Below are 21,016 nucleotides of genomic sequence, written 5' to 3' on the forward strand. Positions count from 1 at the left end.
TCTCTACCTGTTTCTTGTTGGAGAGGGGTATTTTGTGCTTTCCTTGAGCACATCCCACCACCATGCAACTGGAAGCATCAGCTGTACATTTCTCCTGCCCCAAGCCCATCCCCTCATACCCATTCAGTGCAGTGCTTTCCCACATCTACTGTGAACATAGCTCTGGTGCAGATCAGGCTTCACAGGCTTTTCACTGTAGCTGTTGGTGTTAAAATCCACAAGATGCTTTGACAAGCAGGCAAAGCCTAGGGCTTTCTGTCCTAAAAACACTTGCAGTAACCAGACACAACTTCTGTGCCTTCCCAGTTAAATAGAGAAGGAGCTTGTGGTTATCCTGAGAATACTTCTGCTCCGATGACCTGTATGTAGCCTTGGAGTATTTATTGAAGCTTGTGGTGCAAGGAGTATGTTGCAATCTGTAAGAGAAAATGGGTGTCCAAACATCAAAGATAATTGTTTTCCTTTTGGCAGGCTATGCTGAGTTGTCGAGTCTGGCATTTTCTTCTAGTGTCTGCAGAATGCCCCCGCAGTGGAAAATGGCACCCCCCTCAAGTGAATTTTCACAGGCTGTCTGGTGCCCATCATTTACTTGGTTGACAGTGTAACTCCCATCTCTTTAGCCTTAACCTGCAGTTGAGGATGATGGTGACAATTGAGCATGTCCACAAATACACGGAAATCTGTTTGTGTGTTAGGCTGGGATGCTGGAGATGGCCTTGCTTTTCATACATCCTCCATAGATTACCAGCTGACATGATCTTCTGCTTTTCTTGTTGTATATTAGGTTTGGATTTTGCTGAGGTTTTGTCCTTAGCACACGTCTTCTTTCTCCCTGTTATGCTTGTCCTGCTTTGGCTACGTGGATTTCTAGAATCACCTTTTGGAGCCTTCCACTTTGAGTGTGTGTATAAAGAGGGAAAAGACTTGTATACCTAGGCAGGGTTTCTTCTAGAAACATCCTCATGGTATGGGAAACGTGGACATTATGGATATTTAATTTGTATACGTTTTATACAGAATTTTTATCATCCAGCGAACGTATGGAAAGTTTCCTCCAAAGGCTACCTTGTAAGCAGATGAGTGGATTTCCAGGCAGCAGAGCTGATTTGAGGGGTTTTTTGTGTCTGATTCAGTGTGTGACCTTGTCATGAGCTCACTCTGGGCTTACATCACTGAGGCTTGATCAACATCACATGTTGATTCAATCATTTGTACATTACCACTTGTGTGTCACTAATCTCAGCATCGTACCATCATGTAATCAGAGTTGTAAACCTCTGAGATCCGTAGGGAAGGCTGTGGTGGGAAGCTCCTCATGCTGGGCAGAGGCTTGGCTGTGAGCAAGCAGTGGGGTCTGCCTGTGGTGACCAGTGACAGGGCTGGGTGCATGGGTGTATGTGTGCATATCTTACTATGGCAAATGCACTGTTTGCTTTTCTGTTTGGAAGGACTGATTCAATCCCTGTGTGCTGCAGAGAGCTTTCCTTGTGTAGAGTGCCTTTTGTTGCAAAACATTACTGGCAAAACATTCTTGTGCTGAAAATACTTCTCTGGACCTCCTTCTCTTCTGCCACCTAAATGTCTTCCATCATCTCACCTGTTCAAGCCGTGTGAATCCTCTTAGATCTTTCCTGCCAAAGAATTCACACACTCTTTCTCAGATAGTGGTAGCTGCTCATCGGGGTGTTGGTTTTTTTTTTCTAGTCCTGCCCAGATAAAAAAACTACCAAATTCTTGGCAAATTACAAAATCCCTGTCCTGCCTTACCTCAGGAAGCAAACCAGGCTAACCAACATATTTTAAAATAAATGCACTTCTGACTGGAAGAGTTGTGAAGCTGCATCTTCTTGCTTTATTTGTGTAATCTCAGCTTGCTGAGTCCCTCTTCCTCCCTGCTCTTATTCTAAAATCCTGTCCTCCTTTTTCCTTCAGCGTCATCCTACCCACGTGATGAGGATTTTGTGCTTTGTTGTTGCTGCTGCTGACCTGCTGCTCTGTAATGGGATTGTCTTGGGACAGCTTCTGGGTGAGCTGCTTGGAGCAGGCAGCAGATGCATAAGAAGGATTTCTGTAGTGTCTCTGATCACTGCTGGAGGTGTGTGGCCCAGCAGGGTTATGTCAGGACTGAAATATCACTGTATTGCAGAATTATCTTTTCTGTGTGCTGAAGCTCTCTTGGGCTGCTGTATAAATAAGTTGTTCCAGGTAAAGCATCCTTCCCTACCCTTGCAAAATGAAACTGCACTGCCTCTGGCCCCTGGGCATTTATGTTCTGGTTATGAGTTTGTTGGTTTTTTTGCCAGTTGACATTAACAAACCTGTGTGATGGTACATCTCTGAAATATCCCTTCTTTCCCTCTGCCTCCTTAATGCCTTGTTAATCAAGTATTCCTCTGTTGGGATAGATGCTCTGTTTACAATGCCAGGAGATTGAGTGGGCTATCATTAAGGAGTAATTGTGATTTCCTGAAGTTTGTTTAAATAACCAGGAGTGTTGCAGAGATAAGCATCTGGCCCTCTCTGGCTGGTCTATGTTGTGATGTGCTATACCAGTACTTGCAGCACATCTCTCAGTTCTGTTGGGTACCAGATGCTGCTGTGCAGTGAGGAGATGTGTGTGGGGCTGGATGCCCCCTGCACTGGTGGCTCAGCATGAGGAACCACTGCTGGGCAGCTGGACCTTTGGTCAGGCCCAGCACAGCTCTCATAGCAGTGGGAGTAGCTGAAAATTTTTGCTTGTGAATATGAAGCACAAACGGTAGCACAGATATGTCTGCTTTCTGCCCCTTCAAAGTGGTTCAAGTTTGTGTTGTAGAACACTCTCTGGCAGAGCAACACCTCAGAAACAGCTTTGTTTCTGTCACTGTCAACACTGGAAGTGTTTTCCTGAATGACATGGCATCTGGCACACTCATCTTTTCAATTCATTTGTAGGTGAGATTCAGCCTGGAGCTAGAAAGGTTTTGAAATGGTCCTTGGATGCATATGCAGGACTGGTGCTACTCTGTTTATCTATCAGGTCCTCTCCTAACTTGTTAATGGAACCACTGGATAACAGTCTTAGTCACAGATGCTGTGTATAGGTGCAGTTTCTGGGCTCTTTAAAATGGAGAGCCCAGAGTTTTACCACTGAGCTGCTCTTACTCACAGATTGTATGGTTTTTATTGTGTTTACAGTCGTGATGGTTTGGTTTTCTTAGAAGATCTGTTGGAAACTCTTAATATATTCTTGTGAACCATTTGGAAGGTGTTTATCATTGGAGCATCCAAGTGCTTTAAAGGATCAGGGTATATCAGGATATGTAGGATGCATAGAGTGCTGCTACAATTGACAAATTCTGTACATGGGCAGAAGGTGATTTTGGATAAAGATGTGAAATTCTTGATTGAGCTCCTATATGAAAGTAGGACTTAGGCCGCTAATTTGCTTTGATGCTTTTGAAGTTGTCCTTTAAGCAAGCTGGTGACTGTCAGCTGCAGATGCACTCTCAGAAATTCCCTCTCTACTTTTGGAAGTGGATAGTGCTGGTGATATGATTGAAGTTACTTAATGGGGACACAGGAGCAGTGAGAGGGAAATGTCTGGGTGGGCTCAGTTTAGGTGAATAAAGGCATCTCAGTGAGCACACTGTAACTTTCCTTCCCAGAGCAAGACCATTTTCTATCAGGTTTTTTTGCCATAATGGTTTGCTTGTTGTGAAAGAGAGAGGGCAGTCCTTCTCAGCCCAATCCCAGCAACCAAGGGGGGGAACATGTTCTGGGGGAGCACCAGACATGTTTTGCAAGCACACGAGCCAGATTATAGCACTAAGGCTCCATCTGGGCTGTTTTGATAAGTGGGAACACACCAAAATGCTGTTGCAGTTTTCAGCTGATGAGTTGTTCCTGTTAGCTGCGGCTTCAGAACTGTTGGCTCCTGGTGCTTTTCTGCTGTCTTGGTGGTGGTGGCTTTCTTCATTCCTTGGTGCTCTCCTTGTGGTGGATTGCTGTGACTAGAAGGTAAAAGGTTGAATCTAGAAGCTGAAAAAAAAATAGTCAAACTGCACACTCCTGGGGTTAAGGAAGGCAGAAGCACTGCTTTCTTCTCTTGGAAGAGCAATGGTCAGGCTGCTTTTCTGCAGAAACTTTGGTTTTGCACAATTGTGGTTATGATAGATGGTGTGAGCGAGCTGGAATTCCCTTCAGATGCAGATTTTCATCTGTTTTCTTCCCAGTTGAATTTGTGTTGGACCTTTTTAATGTCAATCATGGAAGCCTGGGTATCTTGCACTGAGGTACATTCAATGAGAGTACTGTTATTTCCTGCTGGGTTTCTGAGAATCATGCAATGAAGAGGTTACATTCAGATGTATCGAGTTTAAAGTTGCAAGATTAAAGCTATGGCAAACAGCAACTTTTATTTTTCTATTTCTGAAATTTCTGTTTCCATTTCACTGTAACTGGGCTGCTAATGTTCTTGACTAGAAATGAAGCATGGTTTCAGTGGAAGACGGGGGCTGGTACGCCTCAATGAGCTGTTGTGTCATTATCCATCAATCACAGGCAACAAGGAAGCAGGTATTTAACACAGAAGGACACAAAGTTATTATCCGCCCCATTCCCTTGCAAGCCACAGGGCACTTTCTAGACTGTTATTAAAGCTTTAATACCTACAGAGATCATTGTGTGCTATAGGAGCAGAGATCAGGAGCATTGCTGTCATTCCACATCAGTGCAGGGCAAGAAACTGTGTTAAAAGGAAGAGCACCAAGGGTGCTGGCAGACAACAGCCCTCTGCACTTGTGAGGCATGGCACAAACTTCCCCTCATCCTCTCTCATTCTAGAGAGGGAGAATTTTTTCTGGCATTGTACATGGAAACCTGTGTAACCCAGCATGTGTGAGTGGGACAGAAACTGAGAAATCCTCAGTACCTCTGTGTGACCTGCTCACTTGTCTTTGGCTATGCTTGTTCCCAGAAAAGGGCAATGGGAGGAAAATCCTGAAGCTGTGTTGTTTAAGGACACACAGAAGGGAAGCTGAAAGTTCCTTCTGGCTTCTGCAGTGACAGAAACCATGCAAAGTGTGGTTGACTTGTTGCACTGAAGCGTCTGATTCATTCTGCCTGAAGGTTTGTTTTCCTGCCCTATTGCACTGTGTGTATGCATTGGCAGTGACTGGATGTTGCACCCAAGTGTCCCCCTGCATCTCCATCACTACAGGCCACCTAGAAGTTCAGTTAGTCATGTATTCCACAGGATGAACAAACAGCTTCCAAAGTAGATTCTTCAAAGGACAGCAGTATAAAATCAACTGCGTCATGCAATGAATTACATTTGTAATGGGGTCAAAGCTGGGAAACTGTAAATATGAGATTTAAGTATTTAAATCTCTGAAAATATCTTCTTTAGAATAGAAAGGGGAAAGTAATTTTCTCCTGCTTTCATAGAGAGCAGGGGAAATCTTGGGTTTTGTGAGGTACAGTCCATGTCTTAGCAGGAAATCATCAATATTCAGATGGGCTTCATGTAGCAGATATGATTCAAGATAGCAATGGAAGCCCAAGCAAGCATTTTATGTACTTTTCCACAAGGGTTTCAGTAGCAGAATTAGCAGGGAAACTTATTTTAAGTCCTCAGAATCCTAAGGTGTGTATTCTTACACTTAAAGCCAGGTTGAGAAGTCACACTAAGAAGCTGTTTCAGGGTGTGAAGCTGCACATTAATGATACAATGACTGAAGTGTTTCACTGTTTATAGACTGAGGCTTTTAAAGGCCTGATTGATTCTTCCCAGTGTTGGAGAAGAGAGCTGAGGCTATTTTGGTTTTGTTTTTCCTCCCCTGACAACATGTTCCTCTGTGCCTGGTCCATGTGAGATCAGTGTTTGTCCTCTACCACTTGCCTGGTTTGATACACCCTGGATGTTACAAGAGGTCCAAATGGCAGCACCTGAGCCACCCCCTATGGAGCTGCTTACCTGAAGTTTAAGGATGTCTGCATGCTGTTTCCTCTTCCCAGTCCCTTAGGGGTACAGCCAAGATGGGGCACAACACAATTGTGTTCTTTTCCTTCCTCTGTGTCAGTGTTATCGTAGGAACTGCTCTCCTGCAGTCACCTCTGTGGCTTTCCTGGAGAGCTGAGATCAGCTTCAGGCCTTGGAGCCTGGTTATCCACATAGGAGAGTCAGTTCTTCTGCCTCTAGCAACCCTGGCAAGGTACTAAGCCTCTTTCTTCAGTAGTTCTGGGAATCAGCCAGAAAGGAGGGATATGGATGTACCTCTGGATGGTGTGCAGTAGAGTCACCTGGGTGGACCTCTCACACCTCAGTGTCCCTGTAAAGGAGGAGCTGACAGGTCCTGTGTGGAGCTGCAACACCCACTTGGTTTACATTGCAGCCAGGCTGGCAGGAGAAACTGATTTCCTTCTCCTACCCTTTGGCAGTCAGTATCAGGCATCTAATTTTGCCATTAACTGGAGGTTTTGGGACTTTGAAAAATGGTATCTCCAAGGACAAAACCCTCTTTGCATCCACAGAGCTGCTTCTTTTTCCCAGGGTTTTTGGGTCTTCTCCTTTCAGCAGAGAGGCTGTCCTGTAGGGAGCTTGCCTGAGCACAGGCTGCAGAGAAGGCATCAACAGCAAAGTCTCTGAGGGCTTAATCCCATGGGTGCAGAAGTGAGTTTGGAGGCACACTGGGCAGCCTGGGGGCTGCTCTCTTCCCTGTTTGCAGCTGATGTGTTCTGAGTGAACATTTGCTGCTGCACAGATCATCCTGCACTCTGCTCATCACACATGGTCAAGCCTTATTGGAATCGGTGTGGAATCCCAGTGTTACAGGCTCCAGCAAAAGGACACACTTGTTTGGGTGTGGGCTCTTTAAATGCTTAATCAAACAGCCTGAATTGTCTAGGAATAAATTTCCTCCTTTAAGACAGAGCTTTCCAGCCTGACTTTTTTCCAGCATGATTTTGCATCTGGGTTGTGCTGTAGTGCTTTAATATTGTGCTTCAAATCTGAGTTAGGAACTGGACCTTTTCCTCATTGTTCTTCCAGCTTCCTTATGGCCATTGGTGATTGTAAAGTACTCCTGGGGGAAATGCACAGGAAGGTCCTGGGTTTGATTAGTGCATTGTGCTAATGTCCTTAATTTTTATATTGTTTAACAGCACTATGGGATGAGATGACTTTTGAGGAAGAAGGTGGCCATATAATAAAGTATGGAGAAATGTGTGCAGGCACTAGAGCAACATTTTGGAGGGAGAAGGGGAATCCCTGTGTTGGGAGCAAATCTTGGAAGCAGTTGTTCAAACACAGTGTCCAGGCAGTAGATGATGATGAATCAGAAAAGGAAGATAGATGAGGCAGAGCAATGTGGGCCCTTCTCTAGAGCCATCTGTGAATATGCTAAGCATTTAACTACTTCTAAGTTTTGATTGTTTTAATTATACTTTTCAAATAGATAATTCAACTTGATTCGTATTTTTTTGGTCATGGGAACAATTGTTTGAAATGGATGAGCTTCTTAGTTTACCTCATGGTAAGTCCTTCACCATCCATTTGTTTCTTCAGCTGTGCAATGGGAGCCCAACCTGTGACACCAGAGTGCAGAACTTGTCTCCCTTGGAGGTGTTATCTCCTGATGCTCTGTGTCTCTCACTATCTGAACTCTAGCAATTTCAGACTGAGTAGGAAAGGCTTTAATTTTAAAATTTCCACATTTTTCCTTAAGGTTGATCTGCAAAGATGCCCTCTTCAGAGGAGTGAGGGAAGCTGGGCGTTAAAATTATCTGGACTGGGAGATAGAGGACTTTCATTGCTGGGTGAATGGTGCACATTGCGTCTCTGGATCAAAGAAAGCTTCAGATATGATGAAATCTCCTTAAGAGGTGCAATGCAGAAACCATTCATATCACCAGCCACCCAAAGCTGTCCCTAGAACTTGTGTAGTCCAAGGCACATGGTGTCTTCTCAAGATGCGACACGTCGCTGTTATCCTTCCTGGAGCCTCAGCTGGGAGCTTGCCTGTACCAGCTTTTTTGGTGGTGTTCTCAAAGCAGGGCTGAGTGTGCTGACAAGTGCAGCAAAAGCTGTGTTTAAAAGATAAGCACTTTGAGAGTCCTAACTTGGAAATGAATTAGACTTCAGAATTCAGGCAATAAAATGTGGAGAGCTGGCATAGCCTGAGAAGCAATTTCTGTTCGTATTTGTGAAAAGGATGTCAGTGGGGGGGGAGATGAGTTGTAGAAAGATACTGGGACTTGCTTAAAAAGAGTATGGCTGGTATCCAGGGAACTGAGAAATCGTAGGAAGAGAACTGGAGGTGTCTCAGCAGGCTAGATGAGGTGTCTGTGGAAATAAGGTACTTAAAAGATGCAGACTGGCACCTTCTGCTGAAGGACAAATGGCCTGGATAACCAGGTAGACAAGGAGGCCTGAGGAGGGCTATCTGGGAGTAAGTAGAAAGGGAAACTTGTGTGTCACAGTGGATGGTCCCAGTGCAAGTGGGAAATGTGTTTTGTATAGCAGGAGTTTGAAAAAGAGGCACTGAGTGCCATCTGGGATAAAATAATCCTTGTGTAGCATCTTCATGTGTATTTAGGTACTACATCTTTAGAACTCTTAAAGTTATCCTCCTTTGTTAGTGCCAATTTTGTTTAACATGCCCATCAGTGATGTGTCTGAAATTATGTTCTGGTAATCCAGGACTGATGATGACATCTTTGGCCTCTCAGTCTCAGGTCTTGTCTGACCTTGGAGATCATGAGCCCTGGACTGACCATGCCATTCTGGTTGGTTAGTGTCAGGTCACTGGTGAGACGAGTGCCTCTGCTAGATGGTTGAAAGTGATTTATGTGCTTTTGAGCTCCAGGCATTGCTGACACTCAGGAGCAAAACATCCTCCTGTCCAAGTGACCACTAACATTTGTGCACTAATTCTTGTGCAAGATTGATTTTATTTTTCAGTCTTGACAGAGACCTGTGACAACCAGGTTGTTTGGTTCCACGTGGTGGTGTAACCCTTTCCCAGGGATCCACCATTTGTTGGACCATCCTTTTCCCCTGCATATCTTGAATCTTCTGCCTTGGCTGTCTGCTGCTCAGCAGGGGAATGTTGGACACTGGTAGACCAGGTCAATAAAAAGAAGCCTCTGAGCTGCAAATGGTTAGGGAGCTGGAGAAGGGGGCTGAGAGGCTTGGGGTAGGTCCCACTACCCTAGGAGTTTGCTTCTAGTTACTGTTCTTGTAGGAAATGCCAGATTGCTGCAGTACCCTGCCGCAGGCTGTATTTCTCTCCTTTCTTCATCTCTCCATGTCACACTGTTTTCTAAATGTTTAATTACAGATGGATTGTGGTTTGTGGGTTTACAGCTCTTCTCATCTGCTTTTTGTCAGAGGTAAGCAGATGTACTGCCTGTTGCTCTGTAGAGTTGAGTCCCTCATACAGCAGCTGCCAAGAGTTTCTGAGAGCAAAACTTCAGCATATGCAAAAAATGGGATGAGAAGCCAGTTTCTGTGGCTGAGACAATCTTGTTTTGCAATATATCCAGCTGGTCTTTCATCCTCCTAGGTGTCACCGTATTATCCCTGTGCTCCATCCCTGGGAGCTGCTGCCTTCTGAATTCCATGGGCAGCTGGGGATGTGTGGATAGAGGGAGCTTTGGTGTTGCCCCCATCATCCTGCTTTCTCCAAGGATGAATACCGTACGGGAAAGAGCCTGGTGCTCTCCTTGCCAGCTTCCCTCCAGCCTCTGTACAGAGATGAGACCTTGCCAGCGAAACAGGATGCAATCACATTTCCATTGCAATGGAGTTGGAGTTGTTAAATTTACATTTATAATAGGAGAAGAACCTAAAAGCATTCTGATTTTCTGGAACATTTAATTAACCCGACTTATGCTGTCAGCCACTTATCTCCTTGTGCTGTGCTGCCCAGTGCCTTTGGAGACCACGAATGGAAAATACCCTGAGGTGGGCACCCTCTACATGCTCAGGCTGCCTCCTAGGGTACTAGCTGAGCCTCCCCCAGGCAATAAACACTAGTCATGAATCAGTTTAAATAATTTTTAAATAATGTACGTATAATGATTTTTTGAATAACCATCCTAATTATAGTCAATATGCGTAAGAGGGCTGAATTAACATCATGTAAACAAGGTTAATTCTGGTATTTTAATGTGACTGCCTTGTGCTTCCCATAAGTGTTCTTTTGTCATAATCTTTGCATGCAATTTTATATCTGTTTGCAAATGCTATTTTCTGTTAATTTTTAACATGCGGAACCATGTAAGTCTTCTGACTTGGTTATTACTCAGCAAGAAGGGTACCAGAACCTTTCAGTTCATGGCACAGGTATTTTCCATTTAATCAAGCTACAAACAATGTAAGGAAATAATTAGCTGAAGCAGTGTTTGGTTTTGTGCATGAGCCAGCAGCTGGAGGAGATCTGAATATGGTTCACTTGTGGTGCAGGCACCTTCTGCTCTCGCTTGGTTGCTGTTCTGTGGTTGTAGTCAAGGAGAAAACTTTGGCTTATTTGAGGGCTTCAGAGCCAAAGCTTGGTTCTGTTCCAAAGATGACCTGTGCCACTCCATGTGTGTGGTCTGTAAAGCTGAGACTTGACAGCTGCTATCCCATGGAGGTACCCATGGCCTTTCTTGTGACCAGGGGTGGTGGCATGTGCTTACCATCCCACTGGATGAGCTGGAGCACAAATCCTCCACAGCAATCCACAGCACCCCAGGTTTCTACATCCATTGCTCCTTAGGTCATTGTTAAGAGGCTCCAAAGTGAGATTTCCAGTGTTTGTCCATATTCTATTAAAGCAGAAGCCTGGTTTGATTTGAGGGAGAGTACCTTGCTCTGAAAGTTCTCCATGTTTCAAATTTTCTAGGTCACTCTTTGATGCCTTAATTTTTTTTCAGAGAAACAGTTAGCAAAAACTTTGACACTGATGATTTGTACTCTTCTGTCATGTCAGTCTTGGAGAGCGTAGAGATTCTTTTTTTGGCAAGTTCTCCCCCTCCTCAACCCCCAGTCATCATCATTAGAAGGCTGTCAACAAGCATGAAAAATACAGCATGCCAACTGTAGATGCTAATTGACAGACAAGCAGCTGAAGGGGGTGACTTGTGTCAGGCCTTGCTGCCCTAGGGAGCGTGGTCAGAGCGAGCTGTCTCATGGACCTGCTCTACTCAGTTGCACAGATAACTTCTGCCCACATGAGACAGCTGTGCTCTGCTCAGAGCAGGAGGTGAGTTCCATCCTTGGTAAAGCAGTACAATTGCAAAGAGGTTAAGCTGGAGATGATTTAGAACCACCCTCATGAGTGGACACTACATGTGCTAGGAGTAAGGTCTGGTTTTTGTCATATAGTCAGGGTTATGTTTACCACTTAGTCTTGTTAGATATTCTTCTCATGCTCCTGGTGCAGCTGCCTTTGGTGACAAACTGTTCCAGAAAACCTGGAGTTTCATTGCCAAAGCCTTCTGCCCAGCTGACATGCAGTCTCCAGTGTGCTTTTGGAAGGCTTTCAGCAACTGTAGATAGCACAGGTAAGGGATTTTCCCTTTTTCTTTTCCTTTCTTACTCATAGAGTCATAGAATGGTTTGGGTTGGAAGGGACCTTAAAGATCAACTGGTTTCATCCCCCTGGCATAGGCAGGGCCACCTTCCACTAGACCAAGCTGTTCCAAGCCCTGTCCTACCTGGCTTTGAACACTTCCAGGGACGAGGCAGCCACAGCTTCTCTGGGCAGCCTGTTCCAAGTACAGTAAGTTAAAGTAACCTGTTCTTGTGGGGTTTGCCCCTGCTCAAGGAGGGACTTGGGGGCATTGCTCATTGCTGTGTGTGCTTTCTGCAAACAGCCTTTATAATTCCATGGCATTGCTCTCTTGAACCACCTTGTGATGGGATTGCTCAGTCGACCAGAGTCTGCTGACAGTAATATTTACTACATAGTAATATTTACTATGCCATTGGCTATTATTCCAGATGATGCAGATTTTTAGGAGCTTTAGCTGAAGTGGCTTGTACTGAATTGTATCACTTAGACTGGAATCCAGCATTGCATCTCCAACAGACCTCTAAGCAAAAAAACCCATGTATAACTGTGTTTGAAAGGTATCAAACAGTAGCATAAGTCAGTGCTTCCAGCAGTAAAGTCCTGCTGCTCTGTTTTAATGAATCTGGAAATCCAGAAAAAACAGTAGAATCTGCTCGTGCCCTTAGAAATCTGGGCATTTCCATGGCTGAGAGCTTGTTCTAGTACTGCAGAGCTGTGCTGCCTTTTAAACCCTTCACTGGTGAGTCAACTGTGTGTTTACTGCTGGTTGTGAGGGGGAGGTTCCTGACTGGGAGGACCAGAGAGACATTTCTGTAGCATATGGACTTAGAAAGAAAAGGCCAAGCTGCTCAGAACACGAGCTGTTGAAAATCCCTAAGGAGAATTAACAGACATGGTGCAGGTGAGTCAGTGAGAGAGGTCCAGGATAAAATGCCTGACTAGGGAAGAGATTGGTACGACCTGGGTACCAGACAGTACCTGTAGCATACCTCGGGCTTACCTTTTTTTTTTCCTCTAGCACTGTTTCTGGAAAGTCTCAAAAGTCTTTGTGATTTCACAAAAATCTGCTCAATTGAAAGCAGTGACCTGAAAATTAGAGTATTGTCCCAAACATTTTGCAGAGAAGAGGAAGAAGATGTAGATGAAAAAGAGTAAGCAGTGACAGTGACTAAAGGAAATAAAGGTTCTGAAAATATTTGGTATTGGAATTTTGTAACTGAATGGAGGAGTGCGGAATTTAAAGTCTCTAAATCCTGACAATGTGTGTCCTAAATGACGGACTTATTTTTGTGTGTTAAATGATGATTGCAACCTTGAAAATTACTTTATCAAGAAGAAATCAGTAAGAGAGGGCTTGGTGGAAAAGTGTGCAGGCAATCAGCATGGTGTTAAGGAAATTAGGAAGTAATTATGCAAGTGACACTTTCTGCAGTCTCTGAGAACTGAATTTGCAGTAGAGACCAGCGCCACATGCACTTAAAAACCATTTTCCATAAACCCAAAAATAATCCTAAAGCTTTCTGGAAAGCTTTATCCTCAATGGCTGGTAGGAGGATGAAGCTATATGATTACCACAGGAAATGTCCTCAGACCTAGTTGTCCTTCTTTCCCGAGCTCACTGGCAGGGCTGCAGGTGCCTGCTGGCCCCACGGAGCTGCAGCTCTGCTCCTGAGGATGTGCACCCTGCCTTCTCTCCCTGCATCTGCTGAGTGTGTCCAGGCAGACTCTGGCATTTCTAGCCTGCTCTTCTGGCACTGCCAGTCTCTTGAATTTGTGAAGTGATGGGTGGACTGCTTGGAAGAGGGAGCATGTCTACCTTAGAGGGACCAGTGGGACAACCTTGCTTTCCATTTCCCTCTCTTTCTCACTTGTGTTTTCTCACATGCCTTAAAGAAGGTATAAACCTTCTCCAGGACATGTAAGGTAGGTGATTGTCCACTCTGTGAACAGTCCTCCAAGGACAGTCCTTGTGGTTGAGGTTGCAGCACTGAGCACATGCCAGCCCTCAGCAAGAGCTAGGAAAAGCTCAGCTTTCAGGCAAAGGCAAATCCTGCCTGAAAAGCAGCACTTAAAGTGTTTAAGGCATTTAGACCCAGTGGGAAAGGACATCCTTGATCCATAATTGCCCAGGTTGTATAGAGGGGAGGTGGTGAAACCTGACCTTGCAGGGCAGTGTCTTCGGTCTCCTTTCTGCTGCATTTTTTTGTGGATGGTTAAAGGATTGTTGTTGTACTGCTGCTGAGTGATTCCCTGCCATGAACTCTTGCCTCCTACTTTACATACTCCCTAGCATCTCCCTCACATTCTGCACAGCAATTTATGTACGCATGGGTGTATCGTGACTTCTGAATAATAACTCTGGAAACCTGTTTTCTCATGTTCATGGTTTGCTCTGGGGGTACCTGGGAAGCTTCTGGCTTACCAGAGCCCCTCAGAATAGCTTGGAGCCATGTACAGCTCCCTGACATCTGTCTGCACCATTCAGCCCCCCCGTCTCCTGGGGCTTTGGAGACCTGGGTCAGAGTCTCATTATTGTCACAAAGTCTCATATTGTGGTACTGGGAAATACAGAGTGCGTGGTCTGGCAGTGCCTCCAGTGACATGAGATGTCTTGTGGCTCCATGCATTTGCAGCTCAGCCTGCATCCTGCATGCTCAGGCATGGTCCATTTTCGAGGGCAGATGAGAGCCACCAGGAACCCTTGCTGCTCATTGCTTTTATGGGCTGCTCCAGGCAGGAGCTGGGGAGCTTGCTCCTGTGACTTCATTTCACCCTTAAATCATCTGCATTTCCGCAAAGCTGGTAAATTTGCTGGGCTTCTGAAATCTCTCCAAAGCACCATGCATGGAGCTGAAAGCAGTGGATCTTGGTAGGCAGTGGAGCTCCTCTGCTGTGCTGGCACTGGAGGCCAGCCCCACCAAGGCCAGCTGCAGAGAGGTGGCTCTGCTGGCTGTGGGGCCAGTGGCCAAGCTGCCATGCTGGCATCTTTGGTTTCATGATATGAAGACTAACCTGAGCATGAAAATTCTCTCACCTCAGTGGCACTTTTCCTCATATTACTCCTCAAGGACCTGCCTTGAGCTCAGCCTGGTGGTGGCTGGTGTGAAGGAGGCTGTCCAGCTGCCCCTTTCCAGCATATGGACAAGCAGGTTACAGCAGTTTCCATCTCATACTCTGCTTATTCTGTCACTGCTCCTCTGGGGAAGTGGCAGATCCTCTTCTGCCTAGTTCCTCTGGAGCTAACACCCAGCTTTGTAGTGCTAGAGCAGGGGCAGTTTCCCTTCCACCTCCTTGGCAAAGCTCCAACTAACTGAACCAGGAGACTTTCTCCCCCTTTTTTCACCCTGTTTCACTTGCAAAACCTTTAGGAACCAGAGCTTTAACCCCTTTTCGTTGCCTCTGAGTAACCTGCCTGCACTGGGCACATTTGTCATTTACCCCCTTGTCTCCACAGGGAACTCTTTCCATCGGAGGCAAAGAAGTGACCCTCGAGTACACTCCGTGCCCAGAGTTTTGGCGCTGCAAACGTGTAAGTCTGCGATCAGAGAGCTGTGTTGTGCTTCCCCTGCTGGCTCTCCTGGCAGTGGCAGCAGAGAAGCTTTAGGTATTTGCTCATTCCCTATGGATCCTTAAGAGTAATACCTGTCCTGAAACTCCTGCCTCTTGTAAATTTCCATGGCTTTCCTTACCTTGGCTTTTGTACCTATGAGTTCACGTTGCTTTCGTACAGGTACCGAGTGTTTTATGCACAGAGCAATTTTGTCCCTCTGCAGTGTTTACCTTTTTACCTGCAGGGAAAACAGTGTGTGGATCTTCTCTCTGTAAAAACCAACATGAGGCAGTGATTCTGCCAACAGGAATACAGCAGGCTTGCACTCTGGTCCACAAGTGGTACAGCCTTTGGTGTCCAGGTGACCAGAGCTTTCACCAGCATAGCAGTGCAAGCCACCCTTCTGTTTCACACAGGATCCTGGGGTCTGGATTTGAGCGTAATAAGTGCAGCATGGAAATGAGTCCAAGTCCAGGCAATTAGGACAGCTAGGCCCATTTCTGGGGAGGCACAGTGGCCTAAGGGTCAGGTTTGTTCCTATGGTACTCCCAGAACAGGCACTTTGGACTGCAGAAGGCAGGGGAGGGGTGCTGAGGGAAGGTCAGGGCTGTTGTCCTCCATTCCCACCAAATGTACACCAAGGGGTTGCAGCAGGGCAGGAAGGGACCAGTTCTGGTTAGATTCCCACATTGGCCATTGGATCACATTGGGCACCAAAGCCCCTCAGCTAGTTGCATGCACTCCAGTTGCCAGCAGAGCTGTTGTTTGGAGCATCATCTGTCCTTTCAATGCTCCAGGGATCAAGCAGAGACAGAAGTTTCAGGTAGGGGTTTCACAGCAGCTCTCAGTGCAGTGAGGAGTAGCTGGAGTATGTGTCCCTACTGTTGCTGTGTACAGCAATGCCTGAAAGAGCTTCCTTGTGTCCCAGAGAATTTGCAGAGCTTCAGTCAGAGGGAAAAAAAAAAAATGGGAGCTGTGAAGATGGGGCACTTGGCTGCTTCTGTGGTGGCTCTGGGTCCTGTACAGCTCTGCCTCCTGGACTCTCCCCAGGCAGCAAATTACATCCCTATCTACCATTCAGCTCAGATAAGGACTTTGTCACTGCTTTAGGGGTGGGTTGAGGTTAGAGAATACATAGGTAACTTTGGATATTTTGAAACAACACAGTGGCTAGCAGTATGGGGCCTAACATGGAGCTTTTTGACCCAGTGTCACTTGAGGGAGTGAGTGTCCCATCTCAAGGGCTAGTGAAGTACCTCCATGGTGTGAGCAAGTCGGTGCTCAGAAGTTGTGAGCAAGGCAGTCCAGTGGTGAGCCCTGTGAGCAATTCCCTTCCATTCCAACCTGTCTCTCAAGCTCTTGCTGTAACTTTTCCTGGGCTGTTATTTTCTGAAAGCATTGCAAAGTCTGGCATTCTGGAATAGGTTGTATCCACTGCCTTCCAAACATGACCACCTCATGCTGTCCACCTTCTGTTGCAGTGTAAGGTGTGTACTGTGGGCTACAGATCTTCCTGCTCCTATTGCAAGCTCCCAAGAGATGGTGAGTATATCTGGTCCTTGTGCTTGCTCGGTTAAAAGTTTCATCTGCCCTGACAAGTAAGTTTCTCTTCTGGCTTCCCTTCTCTTGGTGGACTAGCTGAGCACTGTGTAGGAGGGTCATTAGTTCTGATTCTTTTAGACCCGTTTCCCATTTCCCACTCGAGGTTACATGTGGATGTGTTGCTACCAGGTTCTCTGCTCTTGTGAGGCTTGGTGGAGGGGTGTCTGACTGCACAAAGCCTTTCCTTCCTATTGCTCTAGCATTGTCCTTCCTCCATGGCATTATAGGTTTTGTGTCCTCCAGCCCATGAACAGGTACTGCTGGCTGTAGGTGAGCTGGCTTCCCCTCAACCTACCTTTCTTGGGACATGTGGCTGCATGTTTGTAGGGTTATTCTTTTGGGGGTCTCAGAGTAGGGGTGAAGCCAGGACTTGAATCATTGAACTCACCTTGCTAACTGTAGGAAGTTCATGGAAACAAGTTCTGCTCCTTTCTAGGAGCTTCTGCTCATCCCAACAGCACCTCTGCTTTTTGAAGTGGGATGGCATGGGAGCCAAAATACTCTCCCTTGAAGAACTGATTTCTTCAGGATGAGCAGGTGTTCCAGGCACCTGGAAGTTCCAGGCAGCTTTGACTCTATCTCTGGGCAGACCTATGATGTTTTGCCTTTCTTACCTGCATACCCCAGGCACAAGGGCCTTGAAACAACTGCTGATGCAGAGATGTTTTCTGAAGCACTGTTCCTGTGGTTCTGCTTTCTTTGTGCTGTGGCTCCTCTGTCAGTGTTCTGAAGGCAGAATTCACAGAGCTGGCCCAGCACAGCTGTGGGCTGCAGTAACGCTGCTGAGGAGCAAATTAAATACAGCCTTCAAGATGCTGTGAAGACAGATTGTGGTGCATGCTTCTCACTGACCTGCTTTTGTTGCTTGTGAAAATGTGTAATAAGGTAACCTCTCTCTGACTGTCCTTTAATTGCTGGGTGAAACGAAGCAGCTCTCTAGGCATATGCTGTCATTACTGCAGCTTTGCATGAGTTCTGGCATGCACTGTGACTGATGGTCTTGAAATAGACTTTAATGTGCCTCTCTTACAGGGAGCAGAGCAGGCCCTGAGTCCCGAGGCAGTTCTGAGGGAGGCGAGGACACATCAGCTGAGCAAGAATTCAGTAAGAGAACTGCTCTGCCCACCTCCAGGGTTGTGCTACCATCTGTGTGATTTGGCACAGGGAGTGTTCTCAGCTGCACGTGCAGGCTGGTTTCCTGTGCCAGCCTGCCATGAGGTTCTGCTCATGAAGTGTGGCCAAAACTCTGTATACTGCAGGCAAATCAGCAGGGGCCTGCCCAGCGTGGGCTGTACTGACAGCCGAGCAAGTCAGCCTGCAGCCTGCCCAACACTGATGTACAAAGTGGTCGTGTGTTCTGCCCTGCTGCCCAGACAGAACAAGAGCAGGGAGGTGCTCTGGGGGACATTAAAGAGGGAAGCTTTGTTGTGCCAGGTCTTGCACTCTCCTTTATTTGTGGGAGGAGGCTTCATCAGCAGGCACAGGGCTGGTGATGTCTGACTTCGCAGCTCCACAGCTTTGGCTTGCCTTTCCAGCATTTTTAGAAGCTCAGGTAGGGATTTCTTTTGAAGTAAAGCCACATGTTTCAGAGGCCCTCAAGCACTGAAACTTGATGAGATTTATCTTCTCTGTATTGCACAGGTAGGCTGGGGGCAGGGTATTTCCAGTAGTATCTGCTTTTTCCATGGTAAGTAGGTACCTGATAAAATCAGGGATTGTGTTACAAAGCTTTTAATTCACTGATCACAGGGGTTTGAACCCAGTTTTCCTACAGAGTAGAGAAAGGGTGATGACAGTTACTGGTTGGCATTGCTCAGCTGTGGGTATTGAAGAATACCTCAAGGCATAATAAGGGTATCACTGCCGTGTAGGTTGTGGGATGTGGTAGGAACATACCCAAACCCATCCCTGATTTGTGTTTGCCCAGGCAGGAGCCAGTCCTGAAAGGAGGCCAGAAAGGCTCTCATCTCTGGAAGGAGAGGTCAGGTACAGGAGCCTGACTTGAAACAAAGCAGTGGAAAGATGAACAGTAGTTCCTAGCTTGTCCTTTACACACCTTGTATCTGCAGAGTGTTAAGACAAAATATCCAAAGGCCTTTTCTAAGGGGCACAGTGGCCAGAAAATAGCAGAAGAAAAATAGTTGCTGCAACACCATATGTGAAACCAGTCCATCTCCCTCTAATAGCAGAGACAAAGCTTGAAAAGCCTGAGCAGGAGTTATCAGGACAACCTGGATCTCCAAAGCAAACACTCCAGCCCTCAGTTCCTGCTCCACAGCTGGAGTGCCAGCCTCAGGAAGAGGAGCCAAGGAAGAGAGATGAAGGGGGAGAGCGGCGGCCCTTGCAGGAGAAGAGAAGGGATATGGACCGGCACCAGGAGCTGCCTTCTCAGAGAGAAGTGGAGGAAGCCCCACCACAGGATGGTGGAGGAAGCAGAAGTGAGTGATACAGGGCTCAATTTTGCATTCCTCTTGCTTGAACTCCATCTGCAGAAAGGGCAGCATTTCACTAAAACCTCTGGAGGCTGTTTCTGTGTTGTGCAAACCATGGCATGTGCAGCTCCAAAGGTGCTGGTGACTTGCCTTTTGGAAAGTTAATTCAGGGCAAGCTGGCTTCAGGGTGGTGCAGCCAGTCCAGCAGCAACAGTCTCTCAGTCTAAGAGTTACCCTGGGCTGAGCTCCATTGAGGAAGGGCCTATTTTCTGCTCTGTTTTCTGGGGAGAAAAGTTTGGAGGCAGTACTCTGAGCATCTTACCCAGCGGAGATAAAAAAAGTTATGGCTTCCAGGCTCAACTTCCTGTAGCTTTGTGTGGGTTTGGTGTTAGCTGTGCTGTTACAATAAACTTAAATCTGAATTACATTTTTCTTTCCCGGGCCACCTCCCTCGTTGTGCTTCTCAGCAATCATGCTGAAGCGCATTACTCGGTTCACCCCCCCGGAAGTGATCGTGGGGCTCCTGGCCCCCTACGTGCGGCTCTCCACGTCCAGCGTGCGCATCATGAAGAACAAGGCTGGCCGGATGGGGCAGACCTATGGCTTCATTGAACTGGATTCACATGCTGTGAGTAGTTTCCCCCTTTCACGTGCTCCCCCTGTTGGTATCTATAGCCTGCAAATTAGAGAAACTACAGGAATACAAGAAATAGCTGTACTTGTGAGGGGGCTGTCCTGGACTGAGTCCTCTCTTCCACTTATCTGGCTGGGTCCCAGGAATATCTGAGACAGCTGTTGCTCTTTTGCCTTAGGAGCTAAAGATTGTTAATTGTCACCAGCTGGAATGCTAAGTGAGTTTCTTGCCTCAATGTGTTCCTCCTAAACATGAACACTTTTTGCACAGATACTTTGTTTGCAGAGAACTTGAATTCTGCAGAATTCATACAGAAACATGGTTTCTGTATGCAGAAAGGAAGAATCTTAATTAATAAACAGTCCCAGTTGCAGTGTTCACATTTTCTGGTTCTGGGTGGCTTCCAGACTCCATAGCCATGCTTGGCATTGGTCCAGAGGGTGTTCACCACGGTTCTTTGGGAGAACAGCAGCCACAGAGCTGTATTGTTGAGCAGCCTTAAGAGAATATAGTCCCCAGCTGGTGGCTGAAAACACTTCTAGGACAAGCAGAGAACCTAACAATGCATTTGTCCTTTTTGCCGCATCCTGAATACCTAAGTAGTACCACATCACTAATATTTGGACTAAAGTGTTGTGTTTCCTATCCTACTCTGGTCATCATGTAAGCACAAAACCTTCCTTTCAGGCAGCCTGGATTTGGGAAACGGGCTTATATTTTCTTCTCATGTCTGGGAAATTCTCCTTCTCTTTTACAGGAGGCACTGAGGTTGCTAAAGATACTACAGAATCTGGATCCCCCTATCTGCATTGATGGTCGTACAGTGGAAGTGAATCTTGCTACAGGGAGGAGAAGGTATGGACAGATGAGGCAGTAGGGTTGTCCTTTGTGTGATGTGCTGTGGGGCTGGAGCTGTGTTGTCAGACCAGGTGCCTAAAGGTTGGCACATGCAATTAGCACAGATGTTCCTACAGCCTAGAAATTTGTTGGAGGGGTAAAGGCGTTGGAGCTAGAAGAGGCTTCAGTAATAGAGCAGCATGGAATTAATCACTGTATTTGCATGGCCTCTTGTCCAGCCATCAGATTCCATTGTGAAGGAATCGATGGGTTCAGCTTTTTTAAAAAGCAGTTGGAGAGATTAATTTTTGCAAACATAGCGGAGAGTGTGGTCATGACTCTTGTGGAGACAGTGATCTGCAGAGCTACTCTTGTCTCCTGGGATGGACACAACTGAACATGTGGCCAGCAGAGATGATAT

At 46.3% G+C, this 21,016-nt stretch overlaps 1 protein-coding gene across 2 annotated transcripts in view; it reads left to right on the forward strand.

Moving 5' to 3' along the window:
- RBM6 (RNA binding motif protein 6) overlaps positions 1 to 21,016 on the forward strand; it is a 56,236-nt gene that overhangs the window by 24,952 nt on the left and 10,268 nt on the right. Inside the window, exons 7-12 of one of the 2 annotated variants that reach the window (XM_071755588.1) lie at positions 14,995 to 15,069; positions 16,572 to 16,632; positions 17,725 to 17,796; positions 18,879 to 19,130; positions 19,592 to 19,752; positions 20,516 to 20,613. In XM_071755588.1, the coding sequence (XP_071611689.1) occupies positions 14,995 to 15,069; positions 16,572 to 16,632; positions 17,725 to 17,796; positions 18,879 to 19,130; positions 19,592 to 19,752; positions 20,516 to 20,613 (719 nt within the window). The remainder of the gene's footprint in view (positions 1 to 14,994; positions 15,070 to 16,571; positions 16,633 to 17,724; positions 17,797 to 18,878; positions 19,131 to 19,591; positions 19,753 to 20,515; positions 20,614 to 21,016) is intronic. The other variant, XM_071755589.1, reaches the window with a different exon arrangement.

This window comes from Heliangelus exortis, chromosome 12, assembly GCF_036169615.1.
Source record: "Heliangelus exortis chromosome 12, bHelExo1.hap1, whole genome shotgun sequence".
Classification (NCBI taxonomy): domain Eukaryota; kingdom Metazoa; phylum Chordata; class Aves; order Apodiformes; family Trochilidae; genus Heliangelus; species Heliangelus exortis.